The sequence below is a fragment of the Rhinolophus ferrumequinum genome, chromosome 11 (assembly GCF_004115265.2).
Source record: "Rhinolophus ferrumequinum isolate MPI-CBG mRhiFer1 chromosome 11, mRhiFer1_v1.p, whole genome shotgun sequence".
In the NCBI taxonomy this organism is placed as follows: Eukaryota; Metazoa; Chordata; class Mammalia; order Chiroptera; family Rhinolophidae; genus Rhinolophus; species Rhinolophus ferrumequinum.
Window position 1 is genome coordinate 7,210,729 of NC_046294.1, and position 19,912 is coordinate 7,230,640.

Below are 19,912 nucleotides of genomic sequence, written 5' to 3' on the forward strand. Positions count from 1 at the left end.
GTTCCCAGTAGGAACTTGGCCTTCCAGAAACGCAGTTTGGGGCTGAAGGAAACTGAGCCTGAAGAGACAGTAGTACCAGAATCCCTGTGGTGGCCAGGCTTTCTGAACTGTGCCACCCAGGCGGGTGAGAGGGCCTGTGGGGATTGGGGGGGGGAAGTTTATGCAAAGTCAAGGCAGCAGGAAGTGCAGCCAGCTGCTGGCCTCAGCAGCTTGCTAGCCCAGAAAGCTACACTCTTGGAGCAAAAGAGGAAGTTTTACTCCTGCCCTAGAGGCCATCCCAGTCCAAGAAGAGGGTTTTAGAAATAGTTTGTGACCGTGAAAGGTATAATCAAAATCTACTACTTTAAGCCCAGTTGAGGGCAGTGATTCTTTAAAAACCACAACATATAGTAGCTGACAGATTTGATCTCTCCTAAAGGAAGGTCCAAAGCATCTCGTGCAATGAAAATAAGCCTGGGTTCTTGGGTGGAACCCAGTGTTCTCTGGGTCCGGCTGGCTTCTAGTTTTGAGATTAGAGTGTGGAGAACTGACAGCATGGGAGTCACCTGAATGCTTGAACCTGGCCACTCTGGGAAGCTCTAGAGCCTCCAGGTTCCCTTTCGGCTGTTGTGTGTGTGTGTGTGTGTGTGTGTGTGAGTGACAGCACCACCTAGTGACCACCTCGGGGAAGCCAATGGAACCAAACCAAACTCCCACAGACCCACCCACTCGAACGCAGGAGGCCCTGGTCCTTAGTTGATTCACATATATACCTGTCCCAATCCAGGTTGTGACCCTGGAGGACATCCACTTTAAGGCCTTCTGGCAAAAAAATGACTCGAGGACATCACAACGTATAACCACGCCCATCTGGCTTGTTTTATTGGAGAAGAGGATGTGGAGTTACCAATGTGAAGACAATTGGGACATGAGGCTGGGAAGAACACCCTCCCCTCCCCATACATGCCCACTGCCCCAAATAAAAAATAACCAACTATGGGAGAGCAGCTGAGACAGCAACTGGGGGCACGGGACAGGGGACGGAGACGTAACTCAAGGGCAGCTGAAGAGACCATGCATGTGCTGGGCAGGCCCAGAGGCAGCGGCTGTAGAGTAATGCAGGTACGAGTCTCTGTATCTTCCACACAGGTCTGTATAAATATATGGGGATTAAGTTGTTTGCTTTCCCCCTTCTCTCCCTTCTGCTTGCCGCGGTCCCAGCTCCTCTTTCCACATGAGGGCAAAAGGAAGGCGGATGATGAGCAAGTCATCACCGAATTGCGATCAGACCCACATCCATCAGCTTCTGGATCTTCTGCGCTATTACAGGATTCTTTAAGTGTCTAATGAAGAAGAGGCAAAGTTATTTGAAATGAGACTTAACCTCTCAGAGCAAACCCCTAAGGTTAAGGATAAGTCCTGGCGGAAGAACCGCAAAGGCCTGCACTGCCATGAGGTCATAACCTGAACCAGCTCCACTGTGCAGATCCCTGGACACAACTTTAAACCGAGACCATTCTCCCAGCGAATGGCCTTGCTAACTGACCACTGGAGCCCTCTGACTAAGATAAAGCAAGCCCTTCCTGTTCACCACCAACTGACACCCTTTTAAGTAAAAATACTCCACAAGACATACTCCCCCAGACTGAGCACACCCCCACCAACCTTGTGCATTCTCATGGCCTTTTCCTTCAAGGCCATCCCCCCAGCCCCACTCACTCGCTCAGTGCCTGGGGGTCCTTCTGCATCTGCTCCAGAATGAGCCGCATAGCCGGGTCGCTCATGATCTGCTGCACCTCAGGGTCAGCCATGGCCCGTCGCTTCACATCTTCGGGGCTGTCGTGTCGGTTGTACTGGGCCATCATACAGCGTTGGTAACCATCTGCTGCCTCCTGCATTCCAGCAAAGGCAAAAGAGGAGGGCATTAGCACAACTCGCCTCCTTGTTTCAGCAGGTCCAAGATAACGGAGGTAATTGAGAAGGGCTGAGACAGACATAGAGAAACAGGTGACAGCGAAGGGCCAGTGAACAAACACTGAAAAGACCCAAAGGAGAAGTGGAGGCGGGGGAGAGCTCCCTGAAGGCCGGAAGCAGCCCCACCTTACAGTTGGAGTCCAGCTCTAGTGCCTTCTGGTAGACATCCATGGCTTTTGTGTAGTCCTTCATCGCTTCTAGAGCAGCTGCTTTCCGTGTATACCCCTTGACTGCAGACAGAAATGGAAAGGTGAGGCACTATCCGAAACACTGCTCCCAGGGCTGCTGCTTCCACCTTTGCGTGAACACCACACCCTCACGCCTGCTGACGCCAGTTGCTAAATGCTACAGGTTTCAAGGACACAGAGCTTGTCCTCTCCTTCTCTCAATCTTTTGACCAGAATTAAGGGGTGGGGAGAAGCAGTGGAAAGGCACTTACTGAAGGTTGGCTCTAGCTGGATACATTCCTCGCAGTCCTAGAAAGAGGAGGCAAAAAAGAATTAGGTTCACTCCTGTCCATGAGCTACTTCAGGGCAGGTTGCTCGCCTGGAACGACAACTGGAACCCTGACCCAGAGCCAGTGCAGAGTATTCTACTTTTGCTCTAGTGCTCCTGTCAATTCCAGCATCTGGGTGATTTAATAGCAGGTACAACACAAGGAGGGCAGATGGGCAAGTTAGACACCACCATGAAGGACAACAAATCCAGATTAGGGGCCATCCCATCCAAGTGGCCGGGATTCTTCACAGGCTGATGTTATGAAAAAGTCACCAAAGGTGAGGAAACTTGTAGCTTGAGAAGCTAAAGAGGACATGACAACCAGACGAAATGCATGAGCCTCAGACACTGACAGCTTTAAAACATATTTTCAGACAAATGGAGAAATCCGAATATAGACATATAGCAGATGGCATTACAGCCTTAGTTTTGCTATTAGCAGGTGCTAATAATATTGTGACCGGATGGAGAGTCATTTCAAGAGATGCATGCTCAAGAATTGATAGAAGTCGAGGGCCAAAATGTATACAATTTTCTTCCACAAATGGTTCAGAAAAATGTGTCAATACTTACTGCTAAATAGAGATGAGAGAATACACAGGTATTCTGTGTATTTTTGAAATATCTTCAAAATATAAAATTATGTGGAAAATACAACAGTGAATTTTGCACAGCTAAGCCTAATTTCAACTCTTCCACCAAGAATCCCTAAGACCAGAAGCAAACACATTCATTCTTTCCTCGTGTTTGCATGATTGGGAAAAGTATTGCTCCCTGTCACAGGTGACTGACGATGCTACTCTCTGCTTTGCAAACCAACTGTACAGTCCTACCAACAGCAGTGATGTCTCTAGGCCAGACCAGACCCAGAAGATAATGGCATCAAAAACAAAACCATCATGGACTCAGGTACTGGTGTCTCTAGATAATTTTGTCACCTTCCCACAAAATGGTCCAGGTTTGTCTCCTAACGAACCGTTTTTTAAACAAAGCCAACAGAGGAACACAGGGCTCATGCTCAAAAGAACAATGGGGAATATCTCCACAATGTCGAACACAATCATATTTAACCACACTTGATGTGACTGAGAATAGCAGGCTTGTCTAGCCAAGCTAAACATCAAAAAGTGAGGAAGAACAGTAAAGCTGCTGTGGAAAATATGGCAGTTCTTAAAAAAAAAATTTAAACACAGAATTACCCTATGATCCAGCACTTCCACTGTTGAATCTAATACCCAAAAGAATTGAAACTAGGGACTTGAGCAGATACAGTACACTCATGTTCACAGCAGCATGACTCAGAATAGCCAAAAGGTGGAAACCCAATGTATCAATGGATAAATGTATAAACAAAAAGCGGTACGTACATTTCACTTAATAGTATTTAGACGTACTTAAAAAGGAAATGCTGACACGTTCTATAACGTGAACCTTGAAGACATTGTACTAAGTGAAATAAGCCAGACACAAAAGAAAAAATATAGTATGGTTCCAGTTATATGAGGTACCTTGAGTGATCAAATTCATACCGACAGAAAGTAGAGAACTGATTGCCAGGGGCTGAGGGAGAGGAAATGGGGAAGATGCAGTTTCAGTCTGGGACGGTAAAAAGTTCTAGAGATGGATAGTGGCGATGGTCGTACAACAGTGTGAATATACTTGATGCTACGAATTGTACATTTAAAGTGTTAAAAAAGCAAAACAAAACAAAATAAAAAACATCTGGAAGGGTAACAGGGAGAAAAAAGATCAGAGCCTTTGGGGAAGGTTTTGGAAAAGGATCCACTTTCCCCAATACTGCCAACCACTAACAACTCCATGGGCCAGGACCGGGTAGCAATAGGCCCTGCATTTTCCAAACCTCACACAGGTACCACCACCTTATACCTACAATCAAAGGACAAACATCAAGCTGATGTTAATGGAAATGTGGAAAGAGAAAACACACATTCTCTAGGTACAAGTTACAATAAAGGCTGCTCCACGTTCCCGGATCCGCCCACCTTGAGTGCCAGCTGAAACTCCAGGAGTTTGGTGTAGCAGGCAGCTCGGTTGCTGTACAGTTTGGCATCTCTGGGGTTCCGTTTGATGGCTTCGGTATAATGCTTCATGGCCTGGGGATAGTCCCCTGGATAAGGGAAAGAGGATCGTTTCTTAGAAAGTAAAAAGCCACCCTCTCCGACCAGGGCGTATCTACCCTGCAGTCAGCCAAAGCCCAGACGGCACGTCTGCACCACTCTCATCCCAAAGTGCCCCTGTCCAGGCTGCAGGTACCTTTCTGAAAACATTCATTGCCTTTGTTCTTCTCCTCCAAAGCCAGGTCGGGGTTTATGTAGGCCAGCCGCTCTTGTTCCTTCAGGATTTTCTCTGCCTAAGGAAAAATTATCTTGGAATGGTCATTTAAACTCTCAGAAACACAAGTATCAGGCTTAAAACGCCTGATTAAGATTTTAATTTTCAAAGAATACTGCAAGATTTCATTTTTAAGAATTTTATATTCCTCATTCTCAAGGTACACTGTGAAACAGAATAGCACTGACATACAGTTGGTACAAACATATGCCCTATAGGAAAATGATACGTGTCAACAGCACTAAGTAATTTTCTGACCAATATTTTTGTGAATACAATCACCCCCCTACATAATTTGACAACTGGCAAAATACACAACATTTTGGCGATAAAATAAAAATCTTAAGTGACAGTAAGAAGCATTAACACTGTTCGCACATTGACCCTCAATATTAAAACATCTAAGGTTGAAGTCTTGGCTGATAAAAAAAGGACGGCAAAACAAAACAAACTGGGTTACTCCCTACATGTCATCAGTAAGTAAGTGACAGGGGCAGCATCACGTAAAATGACCAAAGATACTACTTTAAAAAATTTAAGGTTCATCATTAAATAATGACTATGATAAATAATAAATTAAGAGGTAATAAAACATCCCTTATTCTTTCCCTACCTGTTGGCATTTCTTGAGCACATCTGGCGTTCGGTGCTCTGCCAGAGATTTGTTGTAGAAATGGATGGCATCCTTATACTTTTCTTCTTTGAAGTAGGAGTTGCCAATTCGAGCGTAAGCTCTGACAAAGACAAGAAGAACAAGCGTTTGCTAAGGGCAGAGCAGACATGAAGGCCAGACCCTGCCGAGAAAAACATCTGCAGCAAGAGACAAGGCCCCATCAGCACTCGGGCACTGCAACCTTCCCACACCTTTGTCTCGACTCCTGCAGCCTCCTTTCCAGCCTGTTGTTAACAGAACAGGTTCTGCAGCCAGCAACCCTCCTCCCCATGCAGGGAAATTTAAGTCTAGGACATTGACCCCTCCACACCACTTAAGGTACTCCACAAGGTAGAGCGTACTTGGCAATCTGTCGATAGTCTTCCCGGTTTTCTCGCCCCACTTCAATGGCCTTCTCACAAAGCTCCCGGCATTTACTGTAGTCGCCCTTTTCGAAGTACACAGCTGCCAGGCAGGGTGGTTAAGAAGGAAGAGTTAGCCCATGCCTCTCCCCCAGGACCGCCCAACAACTCACTTGCCCCTTGTACTGTGCTCACCTGCTTGATTGGTCATGTAAGTCATGTTAGTGGGGTCCAGGTCCCTGGCTCTGTCATAGTGCTTCAAAGCTGTGTCAAAGTCTTTCTTCTTGTAGGCATCATTTCCCAACTCTTTTTCTTTCAGTGCCTAGACGAGGTTTGGAAGAAGTGAGTGCTGAGCAATTCTAACCCAGATGACAGAGAGCAAGAGCCTGTGACCTGGCACAGACACCGAATAGCACCGGCAACTAACACCATATGGAAGCAGGTTCTTCACATCCCTAGGGAAGTACCAACTTAGAGAATGAAAAGTTAGTTTCTGCTTCCTCTGAAACTCCCTTTTACACCTACTCTCCTGGATCTTTGTCAGAAAATAGAGGGTTTCTGCGGGGGAAAAGAAAGCCCTTCCACTTGAATCAACTTCAAAGGGGACAGCAGAATTTTGTACTAGGTTTTATTCTGAGAGGCTGTACCTAGCCGTTTCTGTTGTATGGCGGTCACAGGGTCTCAACTGTCAGGGAACAGCAGCAAAGGGGGTGGTGTGAGGTTAGGAGAAGGGGCTGTACTGGTGGCACAAGTCTTCAGCACAGCTCATTACCACCCACACCATTGGGCCGTTTTCAAGTTTTGAGACACCCCAACCAACCAACCAACGCTTACACATTGAAAGGTGCTAAATCTGGCAACAATCTGCTGTTCTCATTTACAAGAAGGGAAATAAAACCATTTAGGCACTTGCCTTCTGCTCTGGAAGACAGTGTTGCTAAGTGGACAACTAACTTTGAATTACACACCATGTCTAAGCGGAACACAGCAGCAGAGGCCTAAAGACTGAGATAGAGAACATTCTTATGGGTCGGCCAGGACAGGGCCCACTCACAACTTTACTGGCTTGGCCTGGACAATATCCTTGCTGGCAGAACCACAGTGGCTGTGGGACGATGGAAAGGTATGTCCCATTGACAGAAGTGTCTGAGATACGTGATTCCTATGATATTGCTTGTCACGTAGACTTCTTAACATATTGATCATTTCAATTAATAATAAACTTAGCACATACTAAGCACTCAAAAATAATTACAGGCATCTAAGGACTATAAGTGTTCCCACCTGATATACCTATTTCTAGTTGACTGGATTGTTTTACTACATGAGATAGTAAGGACAGAAAAAAATCAATACCTGTTTCTTATTCTCTGGAAGATCCTCTTCCATTGGCTCTGGCTTGGTCTCCTTTTTGGGAGGAGGAGGTGGCGGTGGTGTTGCGACTTCCTCCTCCTCATCCATACTGCCCAGATCGACTCCGAGGAGGACACTGAGAGTCGTCATGACCCGGGGATCTTGCAGTTTTCTGGTATAAAAAAAGAAAAATAGAATCATTTTTCCCCACAACCGATCTTAAACCCCCATTATTGCTAAAGCTCAGACCACTGTATATAAAAGCTTCTCACCCATCAAAACAATACTAGATTCTGCACTTACTCATGAGTTCCCACTGGGGAATACTCAACCCTTCAAAAATCCACCTAAAATGAGGTACCAGAGGTCAGATTTATTTCTTGAAGCCACTAGATATACAGAAAAATGAATTATATGTGTATTTCATCTGCTCTCAGGAGCTAGAGGGATTCAGATAGACACAGACACCAATACAAGATTTAGAGACACCTCTTTACACCTGACCTTCTTTTTAACCTTTCCACACCCATATACCCCTGGAGACAGCAGGGCGTGCGTGTATGCAGAGTAGGATTGGTGCCAGATCAGAATGGAGAACAGTGAAGAGCCATGTGAGGGTTAGAATAAACCTTCCCGATTACTCTCCTGGACCCTTTCTAGAAATACAAACAAATCAACAAACTCCTACTACTCTCTGGAGAAAAAGCAAAGGCAGAAACCCTGCAGTCTGACCGAGGGAACGCCGTGCCATAGGATCCCAGGAAGAAAGCACAATGTTCACGTCCATTTCCAGAGATAAGCTGTGCTGCCCCGAGACTTACGTGCCCAGGTCAGATGGCTTATTTCGTAGTTGCTCTATCAGTTCCTGGTAGGTAGGATCACTCAGCAGCGCCCTTGTCCTGGGATCACTCTCCAACTTCTGGTACAGATTGGGCATGTTGAAAGGGTTCATGAATTTCCTCTCTGTTCCAAAGAAAGAAAAGTGTATTACTAGGAAGTAGGCTCACTCACATTACTATGCCCCCAGAGCCTACCAAACTGGTACTTCTAGGGGGAAAAAAGCCTCAAAATTAATCCCATGTAAAAGATAACAATTAAAAAAAAAAAAAAGAAAGAAAAAAAAAGAAAAACAACAATGCACATGGTACCCACCTGCCAATCGGGCCTCCATATTCTGAAAACCCTCTTTGAGCTGAGGATTATTTGCTTCATGTTTTAGACCCTCCTCATAGGTTTGCTTGGCTTCTTCAAATCGGTTTAAGAACTCAAGAGCTGCTGCTTTTCGCGAATAGCCCTTTTATCAGCAATGAAAAACACAAAACACAATGAAGTCATGCACTGCATCAACATTTTGGTCAACAACAAACTGCACATATGACAATGGTCCCATTAAAATTATAATGAAGCTGAAAAATTCCTATCACCTGGTGCCGTTGTAGGGCAATGCTATGCTATTTCTTAAATAAATTTAGTGTAGCCTAAGTGTACAGTGTTTATAAAGTCTCCAGCAGTTTACAGTAAGGTCCTGGGCCTTCATATCCACTGAAGCACCCAGAGCAACCACCAGTCCTGCAAGCTCCATTCATAGTAAGTGCCCTATACGGATGGTACTGTTTTTCATCTTTTATACCGTATACTGCTGTTAGCGTTTTCTATGTTTCGATACACAAATACTTACCATTGTGTTACAACTGCCTACAGTCCTTAGTACAAGAACGTGCCGTACAGGTTAGTAGCCCAGGAGCAGTAGGCTATCCCATAAGCCCAGGTGTGTAGCAGGCGGTACCGCCTCGGTTTGTGTAAGTGCGCTCGCTCTGTGATGTTTGCACGATGACAAGACCACCTAACAGTGAATTTCTCAGAATGTACCCCATCGTTAGGCCACGTTAGGCCTAGGGTACCTAGGGGTCAATCCAGAAGATGAACTCAATGTGAAGGCCAAAGAAAAAAACAGGAAGAGGAGCAGGATATAATGCCAAAATCGACATTTTAAGAATCCAATTAACTATCAAAGAGGTATACTCTCCTCACCCCAATTCATTTTATGATCAACTACTGCCAGTTTCTTGAGCAGCATTTTCTTTCTCAGTAGTAAAAAAATTAGATACATCTTAACAACTGATGGCTCCTCAGATTTGATGAAATATGCTATTATTTTGAGGAATCTACTCAAACAGGGAAGAGGACTTGGTGGACCATAAACTATTAGTCTACTGGAATGGGCAACCAGCCAGGTCAGGAGGGCCTAATCCTTAAGAACTGCACACCAAAAGGCATTTCTGGCAAGTCTGAAGAGCCCCAACTTAGCCCCAGCTTACCTTGCCCCAGTCAGGCTTTAAGTCAACCGTTTTGCAACCATCCTCATAAGCCTTTTGGTAGTCTCCTTTCTTGGCATAGGCCGCTGAGCGATTGCTGTAGAGGACATGGTTCTGGGGATCTAACTTAATTGCTTCAGAGTAGCACTGTAACGCATCGTCGATGTTGCCAGCGCTCAGGGCCTTATTGCCCTTCTCTTTTAGCTCATTTACCTGAGGAAAAAAGGAGCCAATCTAGTTTACTTCCACAACATGCTTATTTAGTCCCAGCTTTTTAGGTGATGCTCATTCTTTGCTGCAGTTATCGACAAATAGGTTACTTTACAGATCAGAAGAGAGAAATCATAGATTAATTCATTTACATTTCCCACACCTTTGGGAACCAGCAAGGAACAAGTAAAATCACCAGGCAGAAGAAGCCTGATACTCTCCTTTCCCCTGGCTCTCGTGTGGATTACTAGGAGCCCCAGCCACTCTTCCAAATGTCCACTTTGAGTTGATGAAACCTCTAGAGCACACTCATGAGTTCCTGTCATAGCAAAATAAATTCATTTGACATAGGTTTCCAAAGAGTCCAAATGATAAACTGAGCACAGACCTGATCACTCCCTACAGGAAAAAGCCATCAGGATGTTCTTACACGGTCAAAAAAGAATCTATGTATTTTCATTTACAGGTGTGGTAATATGTCACAACATAGCAGATTAGTGCCCTGCTCCTTAATGGTAAAGGAAAGCTGGCCCCCCCACCCCAAATCAGGTTCTGACGTGCTTAAGTGTTAATATATTGCAAAGGAAATGAAGAATGAAAAAATACTATTTGCAGTTTAATCCCTTATCCTTTCCAACATTCAGAATGCAAGAAGCAGGAACACACCAAAGCATTTAGAAAAGTGACGCGGGCCTTGGCCATCAGAATAGGGTCCTAATTAAAGGGGTTTCTAATCAGGGATGCCCTATGAGAGGGAGGGCCACACCTCAAATGCAAACACATCCAGAGATCAAGCTATGCCATTCAAGTTACTGCATCATTCTTTTTTTTTTATCAGCCACCCATGACCCAGTATACTGATGCAAGAAAGAACTCTTAAGAGAAAATTATTTTGGAGCCCTGAGGCACACCAATCGGGAACCTCCATCAGAGAGATCTTGAAAAGAACCCTCGAAGTCAAAAACGGCAGGAGATTGCCAAATTCAAGCAAATAAGGGATAAAAATCTTAAGAGTTCAGGATGGAAGTCAGAAGGCAAGAAGTGTAAAAACTCAACTAGTAACAAGAGACAGTTGAGAACAACTCAGTAAAGTTCCTGCCTGTCCTATAGAACATCATTTTCCAAACTGAGTACAGTAAGTCAGGAAATCAAGTTTGTAGATTATGACCAGCACTTCAGAAGATCAAATGGAATAGAAAAATATCAGTGTGTAATACACGTAACAGTATCCTTTTGTTAAAAACATGTCATACACTTGTACATATGTACTGGGTCAAATGTAAGAAGTGAATCACTGTGGGATTTATCTTAAAGGTACTGCACTTGTTTAACAAAAAAATACAGTTTTGGACACTCTAATTTGTCCAATTTGAATATTCCCTAAAGCTGAAATGTGAATCTCAGAGTTGAAAATGAAAACAAAATGTAAAGAAATCACACGTTTCTTTTCAGGAACGGGTTTAAGACAGTATATTCTCACACCTGGTCATCTGTACAAATGCCAGGTCATCTGTACAACTGCCATGGTAAAGCTGCAGTCCTGGGTTTAGTTTTGACATTCATTTAAAGTCTACCTGTAAACACACTTCCATAATGGGTGTGTGATTTCTTCTTTCAAAAAAAGTTTTTCTGGTATTTTGTTAACTGCAGGAAAAAAGCATTCTTAAATTTAACGATGTGTTTCTTGTTCCATAAATCTTTTTCTCATCTATACTACAGCCTATTTAATCCCAGATACAATTTAAATTACAAGGGCTCAAAAAAATTGAACTTCTCCATTCCACTCTCATGTTTTTTTAATTTAGCAGAGGCTCCAAATTTGACCAAAAGAACAATGGCTATCCTAACAGTAAAAGGTTCAGCTTTATCCCCCCAAAATGAGCCTTTTTCTCTCCCCCACCCCAGATCGATCATTACAGTTCAATGACAGCTTCCAACTGAATCAAACCACTCTAAGCCTTTCACAACCTTCGAGCCACTGAGGTATAATTAAGTCATTCAAAGCAACCAGCAGCAGCAGCTTCAAACTCGGCCCCTCTAAAATACTGAGCAAAGGCAAATAACTGACTTCTTGCTGTTCATCTATAGTCTAAATTTTCTACAGCGACTAAGTCCTCCTTGTGTAATTAGAAACCGACCTTTCAGAAGTGTCTGTCCTCAGTTACTCTAGAAACACACACACACAAGGAGAAAAAAAAGAGGGAGAAGGTTGCAAATAAATTTGTGAAACACTGGTGGAGGGAATAGATTCCAAAGACTTTTGCTGCACCCTCTCCTTTCCGGCATCAGGCAAAGTCGTCGGCCTGCTACTCTTCACACCTTCACTCAACACTCTTCCATGCCGGTTTTCAGAAGCAGCAAAATAGTATTTCCCCCAACTGGCTAAGTGCCTCAGCTACTTCCAGTGTATTCCCGTCCCCGCTGCCTGCATTCCTCCAAGTTAACTGTGGCCAAGTCCTGGGTGGCTTCTACGTCGGCAGTCTCATCTATCTCCCAGAAAGCGAATTCCTTGACGTGCACCCGATCACTCGCGCCTCTTCTGAGGTCCCTCGCCTACCTCCTTCCCCCCGACTTAGCCCGGAGCCACCTTCCGGGAGGCCTGCGGGACCCAGCCACCGCGCCTCTTCCCGCCGAGGGCCGGACTCACGCCCAACTGTCGTCTAACCCGGGGCCGAGTCGAGAGGTGAACGGCGTGGAGTGAACCCGACGTTCCCGGCGGCCGGGCCTCGCTCCACCGCTCACCCGCCGGCCAGTCACGGCCCTCGCACCCTCGCCTCCGTCGCTGCTCCGCCCGTCCGAGCTCCCAGTCCCAATCGGGCACCCGCCCCGCCCCTCCAACCATCGCCTGGCCTTGGCCGGTCAGCGAGCGGCCCTGGGTCCTCAGCCTGCCCCTCCCCCTTCACCTGCTCCATAGCCGGCCCGGTACTCCGTTGAATAGACTCCGTCCGCTACGCGTTCCCAACTGCACACGCCGCCTTCTGGAACCTACTAGAAGCTGCCGGGACCCCCGGATCCCGCCCCTTCCTCGCCTGCTCACTGGTCGGGCTCTTCTAGGGGCTTTCTGTGCTTCTCTACTATTGGCTTTAAGTCTAGTCCATCATCTTTGCTTCTCTCTCATTGGGCAGCTGCGCCTCGGGATTGGGCGCTTTCCGACAGGCCCCGCCCATCCCAGGCTCTACGATTGGAGGGAGGGGCGGAGATCTGAGACAGGAATTGGTTGCTTGCTCCGCCAGTCGTGGCCGTGCTGGCTGCGCCCATTGGTCCTGTTCTTTCTGGAAATTTCCACTTTTCCCATTGGGCTGGCGGACTCTATGACGGAAACTCCTTCAGATAAGAAAAATTTCAATTGGGCGGAGATTTGCCAACACTCTGCGCTGATAGGTGTAAATCACTGCCCTTCAAAGGGCAGTGTGGGGTTTATGGGAGTTCGAGGCCACGATCACCCGCTGCACAGTTTGCTCCCGCGGCTGCGGGGCGGTCGACTGCTTCTCTCTTTCATCTGCTGTGGTCCTGCGGAGGATTCACTCCTCCTCAGCGGCAGAAAGCTTCGGTCTCGCCCGTGCGGCGGGCTCGGGGGGTTCTCAGCCGGTGGGGGTGACTGTCTGGGTTGGCTTCAAGAGAGCTCCCTGGTCCGTCCCCGGATCCCTGCTGTTCGATTCTGAATGTGGAAAAATACCGTGCGTGGCGGTGAAGGCGATGGGGCTTGGCTAGGACAGACCCGGCATCTCACCTTGGCGGGGCCTGTGGCCCGCTGGGTCCCCTCAGTGGAGATGCATACCCTCTCTGAAATTCTCCAGTAAAGGGTTGGTAATTTGGGGCCGCGGAAGGGTTCATATTCATGAAGTATTTAGCGTTTAGTGAAAGGGAGCTACCACCTTTATACGGATGTCAAGGAAACAGATCTCAGTGTGGTGTTTGACTACCTCCTGGCCGGCGACGGCGGCCTGGGAGGGTCTTAAACCGCTGCCCAAAAGCGCGAGGCTGAACAGGCACCCGGAAAGAGGCGAAAAGGAAGGACTTAGATCATGAATGAGACGGCCTGCGGAATTAAAATGCTGATTTTCCACCTGGACCAGTGGGTGGTTTATGGAACAAAGGAGCCTCATAAGGGTCTGCAGAGAGCTTGCATGAGGGTCCTGGGCTCTCCTGTGTCCTTGTTCTTTCCCCTTTCTAGCTAATGCCATCCCTTCCCAGGGTTTTAAGTGCCCTACTGTATGCCAGTAGCTTCTCTGCACTGCATCCTTTTACATCCCACCTGTCTTTGATCCATTCTGGACACTGCAGGCAAAGCCAATGCGGATCCACAAGCCTGCTGGTTAGAATTTGGAGGCTTTAGATTGGGGCTCAAGGCCTGTCTAATCTGGCAGGACTACATTTGTCACCTCTTCTTTCCTGTCCTCCACTTTCAGCACCCAACTCCAGCCACTCTGACCTCTCTGTTCCTTGAACTAGGTGGGCTCCTTCACTCTGGGCCTGGCTGCAAGCTGCTCCCTCTCCTGGGATCACCCTTCCACCAACTCTGCCAGGGTAACGTCTCCAATGTCTGGCTGAGATGAGCTGTCAAGACATCTTGACAACCGGCCCCCAACAAGCACACTAATTTCTGTCCACTTGTGATTTGCTTTCACAGCACTGTGGACTATACATGTGTCCAATCACAAATCAAACCAGTGACTGGTACAGCACCACATTTTGTGAAGTCAAAGAGGGCCTTGTGTCTGTTTTCCTTTATCCTGTGTTCAAGGTGCATTGCATGCCTGGCACACAGCAGACATTCATTAATCCATCAAATATTATTGAACGTCCTATTATGTATTAGGTGTAATTGTGGGCAGTGGAGAAAATGCAGTGAACAAAACTGACAAAAATCACTGTTTTCATAGTGCTTGGTCTAGCAGGGAGACAAACTAAAAGTTGATATAGTGTATCTGCTTAAGTGCAGTGGAGGAAAATAAATCAGGGAAAGGGTGCAAGTGGTGTTGGGTGACCAGGGCAAACTGTGAAAACCTAACATATGAGAAAAAACCTGAGGGAATGAGATTCATGAAAAGTCTAGAGAAGAACCTTGCATCAGAGGGAATAGCAAAAGCAAAGGCCCTGGAGTGGGCACTGCCCTGGGGTGACCAGAATGGCAGGAGCAGGGAGAAAGTGGGAGAGCCAGAAGAACAGGAAGCAGGGACAAGGTCCTGCAGGTGGGAGGCAATTGTGTTCACTTTGGAACATGCTGGCAGGTTTTGAGCAGAAGAGTGACATGATCTGACTTCATTTTATCAGATCCCTCTAGTTGCTGTGTAGATGAAGAGTTGGGCAAGGGTAAAAGCTGGGAGACCTCTTAAGTGGCTGATGCAATAATCCAGGAGAGCTGTGATGGTGGCTGGGTCAGGGTGGGAGCAGAGGAGGGCTGAGGACTTGGATTCTGGATGCATTTTGGGGGGAGCTGACAGGATCTGTTGATGCATTGATTGCATCGCACGAAATATGGAGTCAAGGATGATTTCAAGGCTTTTGGCCTCTCTTATTCATCTGCTAAATTAAATCTGTCAACAAGACTTTTCCTTCTTGGCATTGTCTGCAGACCACCATACTTCTGTCAATCCCACTGCTGCCCCCCAGACCAACTCTTCCTTCCTCTCCAGTGGCTTTTGGAGGCCTTCTGTCATCTCCCCCACAGCCTGTCTCCAGGCTTCTTTCTCATTCCTCCCTCTCTATGACCTGGCCTTATCATCTCCCACAATCATTTTTTGTAGGCCTACTATGTTCAGTGCCCTACTCTGGGTACAGAGGCTCAACAGTGAACAAGGCAGCCCACAGACGCAGCTTTCGCTGCACGGATCTTGTCTTCTAGCGGGAGGGACAGATGATACTTAAACTCATCAGCTGTGTGACTTGAAGCAACCTACCTAACCTCTCTGCTTCAGTTTCTTCCATTTTAAAATGGGGATGAAAAAGTTTCAATGTCTGAGTAGTTATGAGGATTAAATGATTTGATATTTGTAAAACACTTGGAACAGTGCCTCATGACAGAGTAAGCACTATATGCATTTGTTAAATAAAAATAAGTGCATAAATGAAGATAATTCTAGAGTAGTGAGTGCTATAAAGAAAACAAAAGGCAAGGGATAGAAAATAACCAGGGAGGCAGGAAAGGAAGGCTTTCCTAGAGGTGGGTGGTTAGTGAAGGCCCTGTAGACTTGGAGTGGTGAGAAGCCAGCCAGGAAAAGGCTCCAGACATGGCAACAGATGGTGCAAAGGCCCTGAGGCTGAAACAAGTTTGGAATTTGCAAGGACTCAGACATGGCTTTTCTATGCTCTATGTCCTTGCCTGTAAAGGGATGATGAAGTGCCAATGACTTCCCGAAGTTACTGTGAGGATTAAACAAAATAACTCATGCTAGAGTCTTGTCAGACTGGAAACTTACAAAAATTTGAGATCTTTCTTTGAGGAAAGAAACATACAAATTAAGAAATGAGGTATGGAGTTTTGGAAGGGATACAAACAGGAGACCCTAAAGTTTAAGCTTACTCAGTGTCACAGTAAAGCCACTTCTGAACTAGTTCTTCATTCATAAATACTAGCTCTTATTACAATTTCCACTAACTTGGACTTCTCCATATTTCTCGGTGAACTCAGAGCCATCCTGAGTAGGCAGGGAGGCAGAGATATGGGCCGGCCAGTGTCCCCTTCCCCAGATCTCTGCAGCACAAGCAGCAGCTCCACTATAGAAGGCATCCTGGCCCATACGTTGCATGGCAGGTCAAGTGATTCATGCTGCTATTCTGGTACAGCTGCTCTCAGGGTGGGGAGCAAAATAGCGAGGGCTGTATTTGGAGTCCACTCAGGCATCCTGCAGCGAGTGACAGACTGAAGGGGTCAACGTGTAAGACCAAATTCTCTGCATAGCAAACTCCCAGTTTTAAAGTTCTCCCAATATCAGTAAAAATAAAACATCTGGACCTCAGGAATCTCAGCATGGCAGAGAGCAGTGGAGGTTAACATTTAATTTTGTCTTATGATTTTGTGGGTCAGGAATTTGAGCTTGAATTCTGGGGTCTGTAGAACATGGAATTTTTGTCTTTACAAGAACTTCTACTACTGGAATGGGAATTTGAGACAACCTGAGTTTCCTTCTCCAAGTAAGAGTGAATTTCCGTTCGGGTTCTGAGAAATTCCTAAAGAATATTTTCATTTCCCACTCCTGCTGACAGCATCTGAGTCCTGATTAGTGGGGAAAGCGTGGTGGGAAATAAAGTGCCATAGAATTCTGCTCAATTCAGTGAACTTGTCTGGAGAACCAGGCACTGTGCCAGAGGCTTCAAGGAATAAAACAGCGGTAATTATTATCCAATAATTATTCATCAGAGAGCCCCAGAGCCCAGCCCAGGACCTTGCCATCCAACACTGGGTGACCTCAGTCAGTCTCGTGGCTATAAATACCATTTCAAATGACTCCCATACTTCTATCTTTGGCTGAGATCTCACTCCCAATCCCAATTTCCAGACTTGTCCACCCAGATGCCTCCTTGATGTCTCACTTGGAAGGCTAATGGTCTTCCCAATGTGTTCAAGTCAGAGCTCCCTATATTCTCCCCCCAAGTTTTTCCTTCCTGGCTTTCCCTCTTCGTCAATGGCCTCACCATTCTTGGGCTGGTTCAGGCTGAAAACTTTGGAGGTGTCCTTGACTCTTTCACAACCACATCTAGTTCATCAACAAATCCTGTCAGCTGGACACAGACCCCTTTGCAACTCCCCAGCCATCTCCTAGCTTTGACTGGGAACGGAGAAAGAGTGTTGGCTCCCTGAATTGGTAGGTGGCCAGAGCCAGAGGTGGGACCCCCCCCCCCCCCGCCCCGAGCCTCGGCTCCCAGGCCATTTCCTATGAGCGGTGTGGGTTTGGGGTGGAGGATGGCAGGAGAGCTGCTGTATCCAGGGGACCACCGAGGTGAGCCTAGTCAGGACACTGGCGACAGCCGTAGTGGACAATAGATCAGCAAGCGCTCTTCCGAAGGTTTAGGGCACCACACACTCTTGCCCCAATTTGGGATCACCTGCACAGAGAAGGGGCTCCAGTCGTTGCTGGGATAAAATTTCCTGACAGCTGGGTAGGATGGGAGTTTAAAGTCAGAACGAATTGATCCCAAGTCAGTGGTTTTCAACCAGGAGTGATTTTGCCCGCAGGGAACATTCCGCAGTCTGGAGATATTTTTGGTTGTACAACTTGAGGGGTAGATGTACTCCAGAGGCCAGGGATGCTTACGCCTCCTATCTTTTGGGACACTTGCTCTTGGATCCCTATGCTGCCATGTAAAAAGTCTGTCCCAAGGTTGCCATGGTGCGAGGAAGCCCAAGCTAGCCACACGGAGAGCCCAGCTGTTCAGCCATCCCAACCCAGGTGTGGGAGGGAACCTGTCTTGGACTCTCCAGCCCCACCTAAGCACCACTGAGTGACCCCAGCCAATGCTAGATGGGGCAGTAGAATCTAGCTGCTCCTAGCTGAGCCCTGAGCAGTCATGACCCACAAAATCACGAGGTATAATGAAATGTTTTCAGACATTTAAGCCTCAAGGTAGCTGAATGTAGTTTGTTACACAGCAACAGATAACCAGAACAGTCACCCCCAGGGCTTTTTGTGTGCTTTTCTGTTGTCTGCTGATAGAAATCCCGTTGATACAGTCATGCTGGTTCCACCAGCTCCTCTCCAGCTCTGCCCTGACTGCTTGTCCGAGAGCCATTGTCTCTTTAAAAGTCAGCTCATCCACAGCCTTGATTGGCGCCCTCCAGAGATTCCCCCAGTGTATGGAGCCCACGCCCCACCTGGCTGTAGGTCCTGCCTCCCTCTCTGCTTGTCCCCCTTTCCCTCTGCCACCACATGCTTCAGCCACTTGGCCCTTTCCTGCTCTTTGAACTCATTCCCTGAGCAGCTCTCAGCGCTGCTTGAAATCACTTGTACTTGCGCACTCGCTAACCCTGCGTCTCCCACACTCGGCAAGGCTTCCACCATGACAGGGCCACGAATTTCTCAGGGCCTACGTGCAGTCAGGGCCGGGAACACAGTCCATGCTCGGAAGTGATTGGTGGATGAGCGAAGCGAACTGATCACCCCTCGCCACCCTCCACGGGTCCGTCAGCCTCTCCCAGGGAGCCTCCCTGGAATTCATCCCTCTAGACTTCCTCACCCCTGATTCTGCTTACACTCCCCCGGGGCCAAAAGGTTGGATCCCCTCAGATCCAAATGTCCCAATCCTACTGTCTTCTTTCCAGCATCTGTTTCTTGAGGAATACCAAGTGGTGGAGAGTGTAAGCATGGGGGAAACGGGCCATCTCATGTCCTGTTGGTGGGAAGGTCCACTTAGCAACATGTATTTAAAATACAAAAAGCAATTCCCCTCTAAGGAGTTTATCCGACCCAGGAGGCACAAAGATGAATGCTGCAGCCCTGTTTGTGGCAGCGAAAGGAATGGCAACCAACTACATGTGCAGCCATAGAAGCTACTGAAAGCTTGATGCTGCCACCGTAGGATGGACTATTGGTGAACGCTCAAAAGAACAGTTGGGTAGCTACTGACATGGAAACATGCACGTGACATAGTGTGGAATGAAGAAAGTTAGTTGTGGAACAGTGTGTATGGCCGAGTGCTATTTTTGTGGAAAAAAAAAAATGATGTGTGTATGTCTTCATATATGGCTGAAGAAGTCTAGAAGAATACACAGCTAATGGCTGAAATCGTTACCTCTGTGGACTGTGAGTGGGGTAGAGTGTTATATTAGTTTGTTAGGGCTGCCACAACTAAATACCACAGACTGGGTGGCTTAAACAGAAATTTATTTTCTCACAATTCTGGAAATCCCGGATCAAGGCGTTGGCAGATGTGGTTTCTTTGGAGGCCTCTCTCCTTGGCTTGCAGATGGCTGCCTTCTTGCTGTGTCCTCACGTGGTCTTTCCTCTGTGTGTACATGCATACCTGGTGTCTCTGCGTGTCTCACTTTCTTCTTGTGAGGACACCAGTTGGGTTATGGCCCTCCCCAAGGGCCTCGTTTTAACATCATCACCGCCTTACAGGCCTCATTTCTAATACAGTCCCATTCAGAGGTAGTGAGAGTTGGGACTTCAACACGTGAATTTGGGGGAACACCATTCAGCCCTCAACAGGGACTTTCACTTATGAGTATGTTGTTAAAATTTGTTATAATAAACAGTACTATTTGAGGTTTTTGTACA

General features: G+C 46.8%; 1 protein-coding gene across 1 annotated transcript; it reads right to left on the bottom strand.

Moving 5' to 3' along the window:
- Positions 1-829: 829 nt before the first annotated feature.
- STIP1 (stress induced phosphoprotein 1) lies at positions 830-12,735 on the bottom strand. Its single transcript, XM_033121248.1, has 14 exons — positions 12,599-12,735; positions 9,489-9,698; positions 8,323-8,464; positions 7,992-8,133; positions 7,174-7,342; positions 6,013-6,139; positions 5,818-5,920; positions 5,417-5,537; positions 4,726-4,822; positions 4,455-4,579; positions 2,393-2,429; positions 2,080-2,183; positions 1,699-1,871; positions 830-1,322 (listed from the first exon to the last, which is right to left on the bottom strand). Exons 1-14 carry the CDS (start codon positions 12,605-12,607, stop codon positions 1,250-1,252), a joined length of 1,632 nt encoding a protein of 543 aa, XP_032977139.1. The 5' UTR covers positions 12,608-12,735; the 3' UTR covers positions 830-1,249.
- Positions 12,736-19,912: the final 7,177 nt, after the last annotated feature.

Bases quoted from the DNA above. Each gene is read 5' to 3' on its own strand.
- STIP1 (XM_033121248.1), bottom strand. The intron at 8,465-9,488 runs GTAAGCTGGGGC...TGCTGATAAAAG, and splicing joins TAAAGCCTGACTGGGGCAAG to GGCTATTCGCGAAAAGCAGC. The intron at 4,823-5,416 runs GTAGGGAAAGAA...ATTTTTCCTTAG, and splicing joins TGCTCAAGAAATGCCAACAG to GCAGAGAAAATCCTGAAGGA.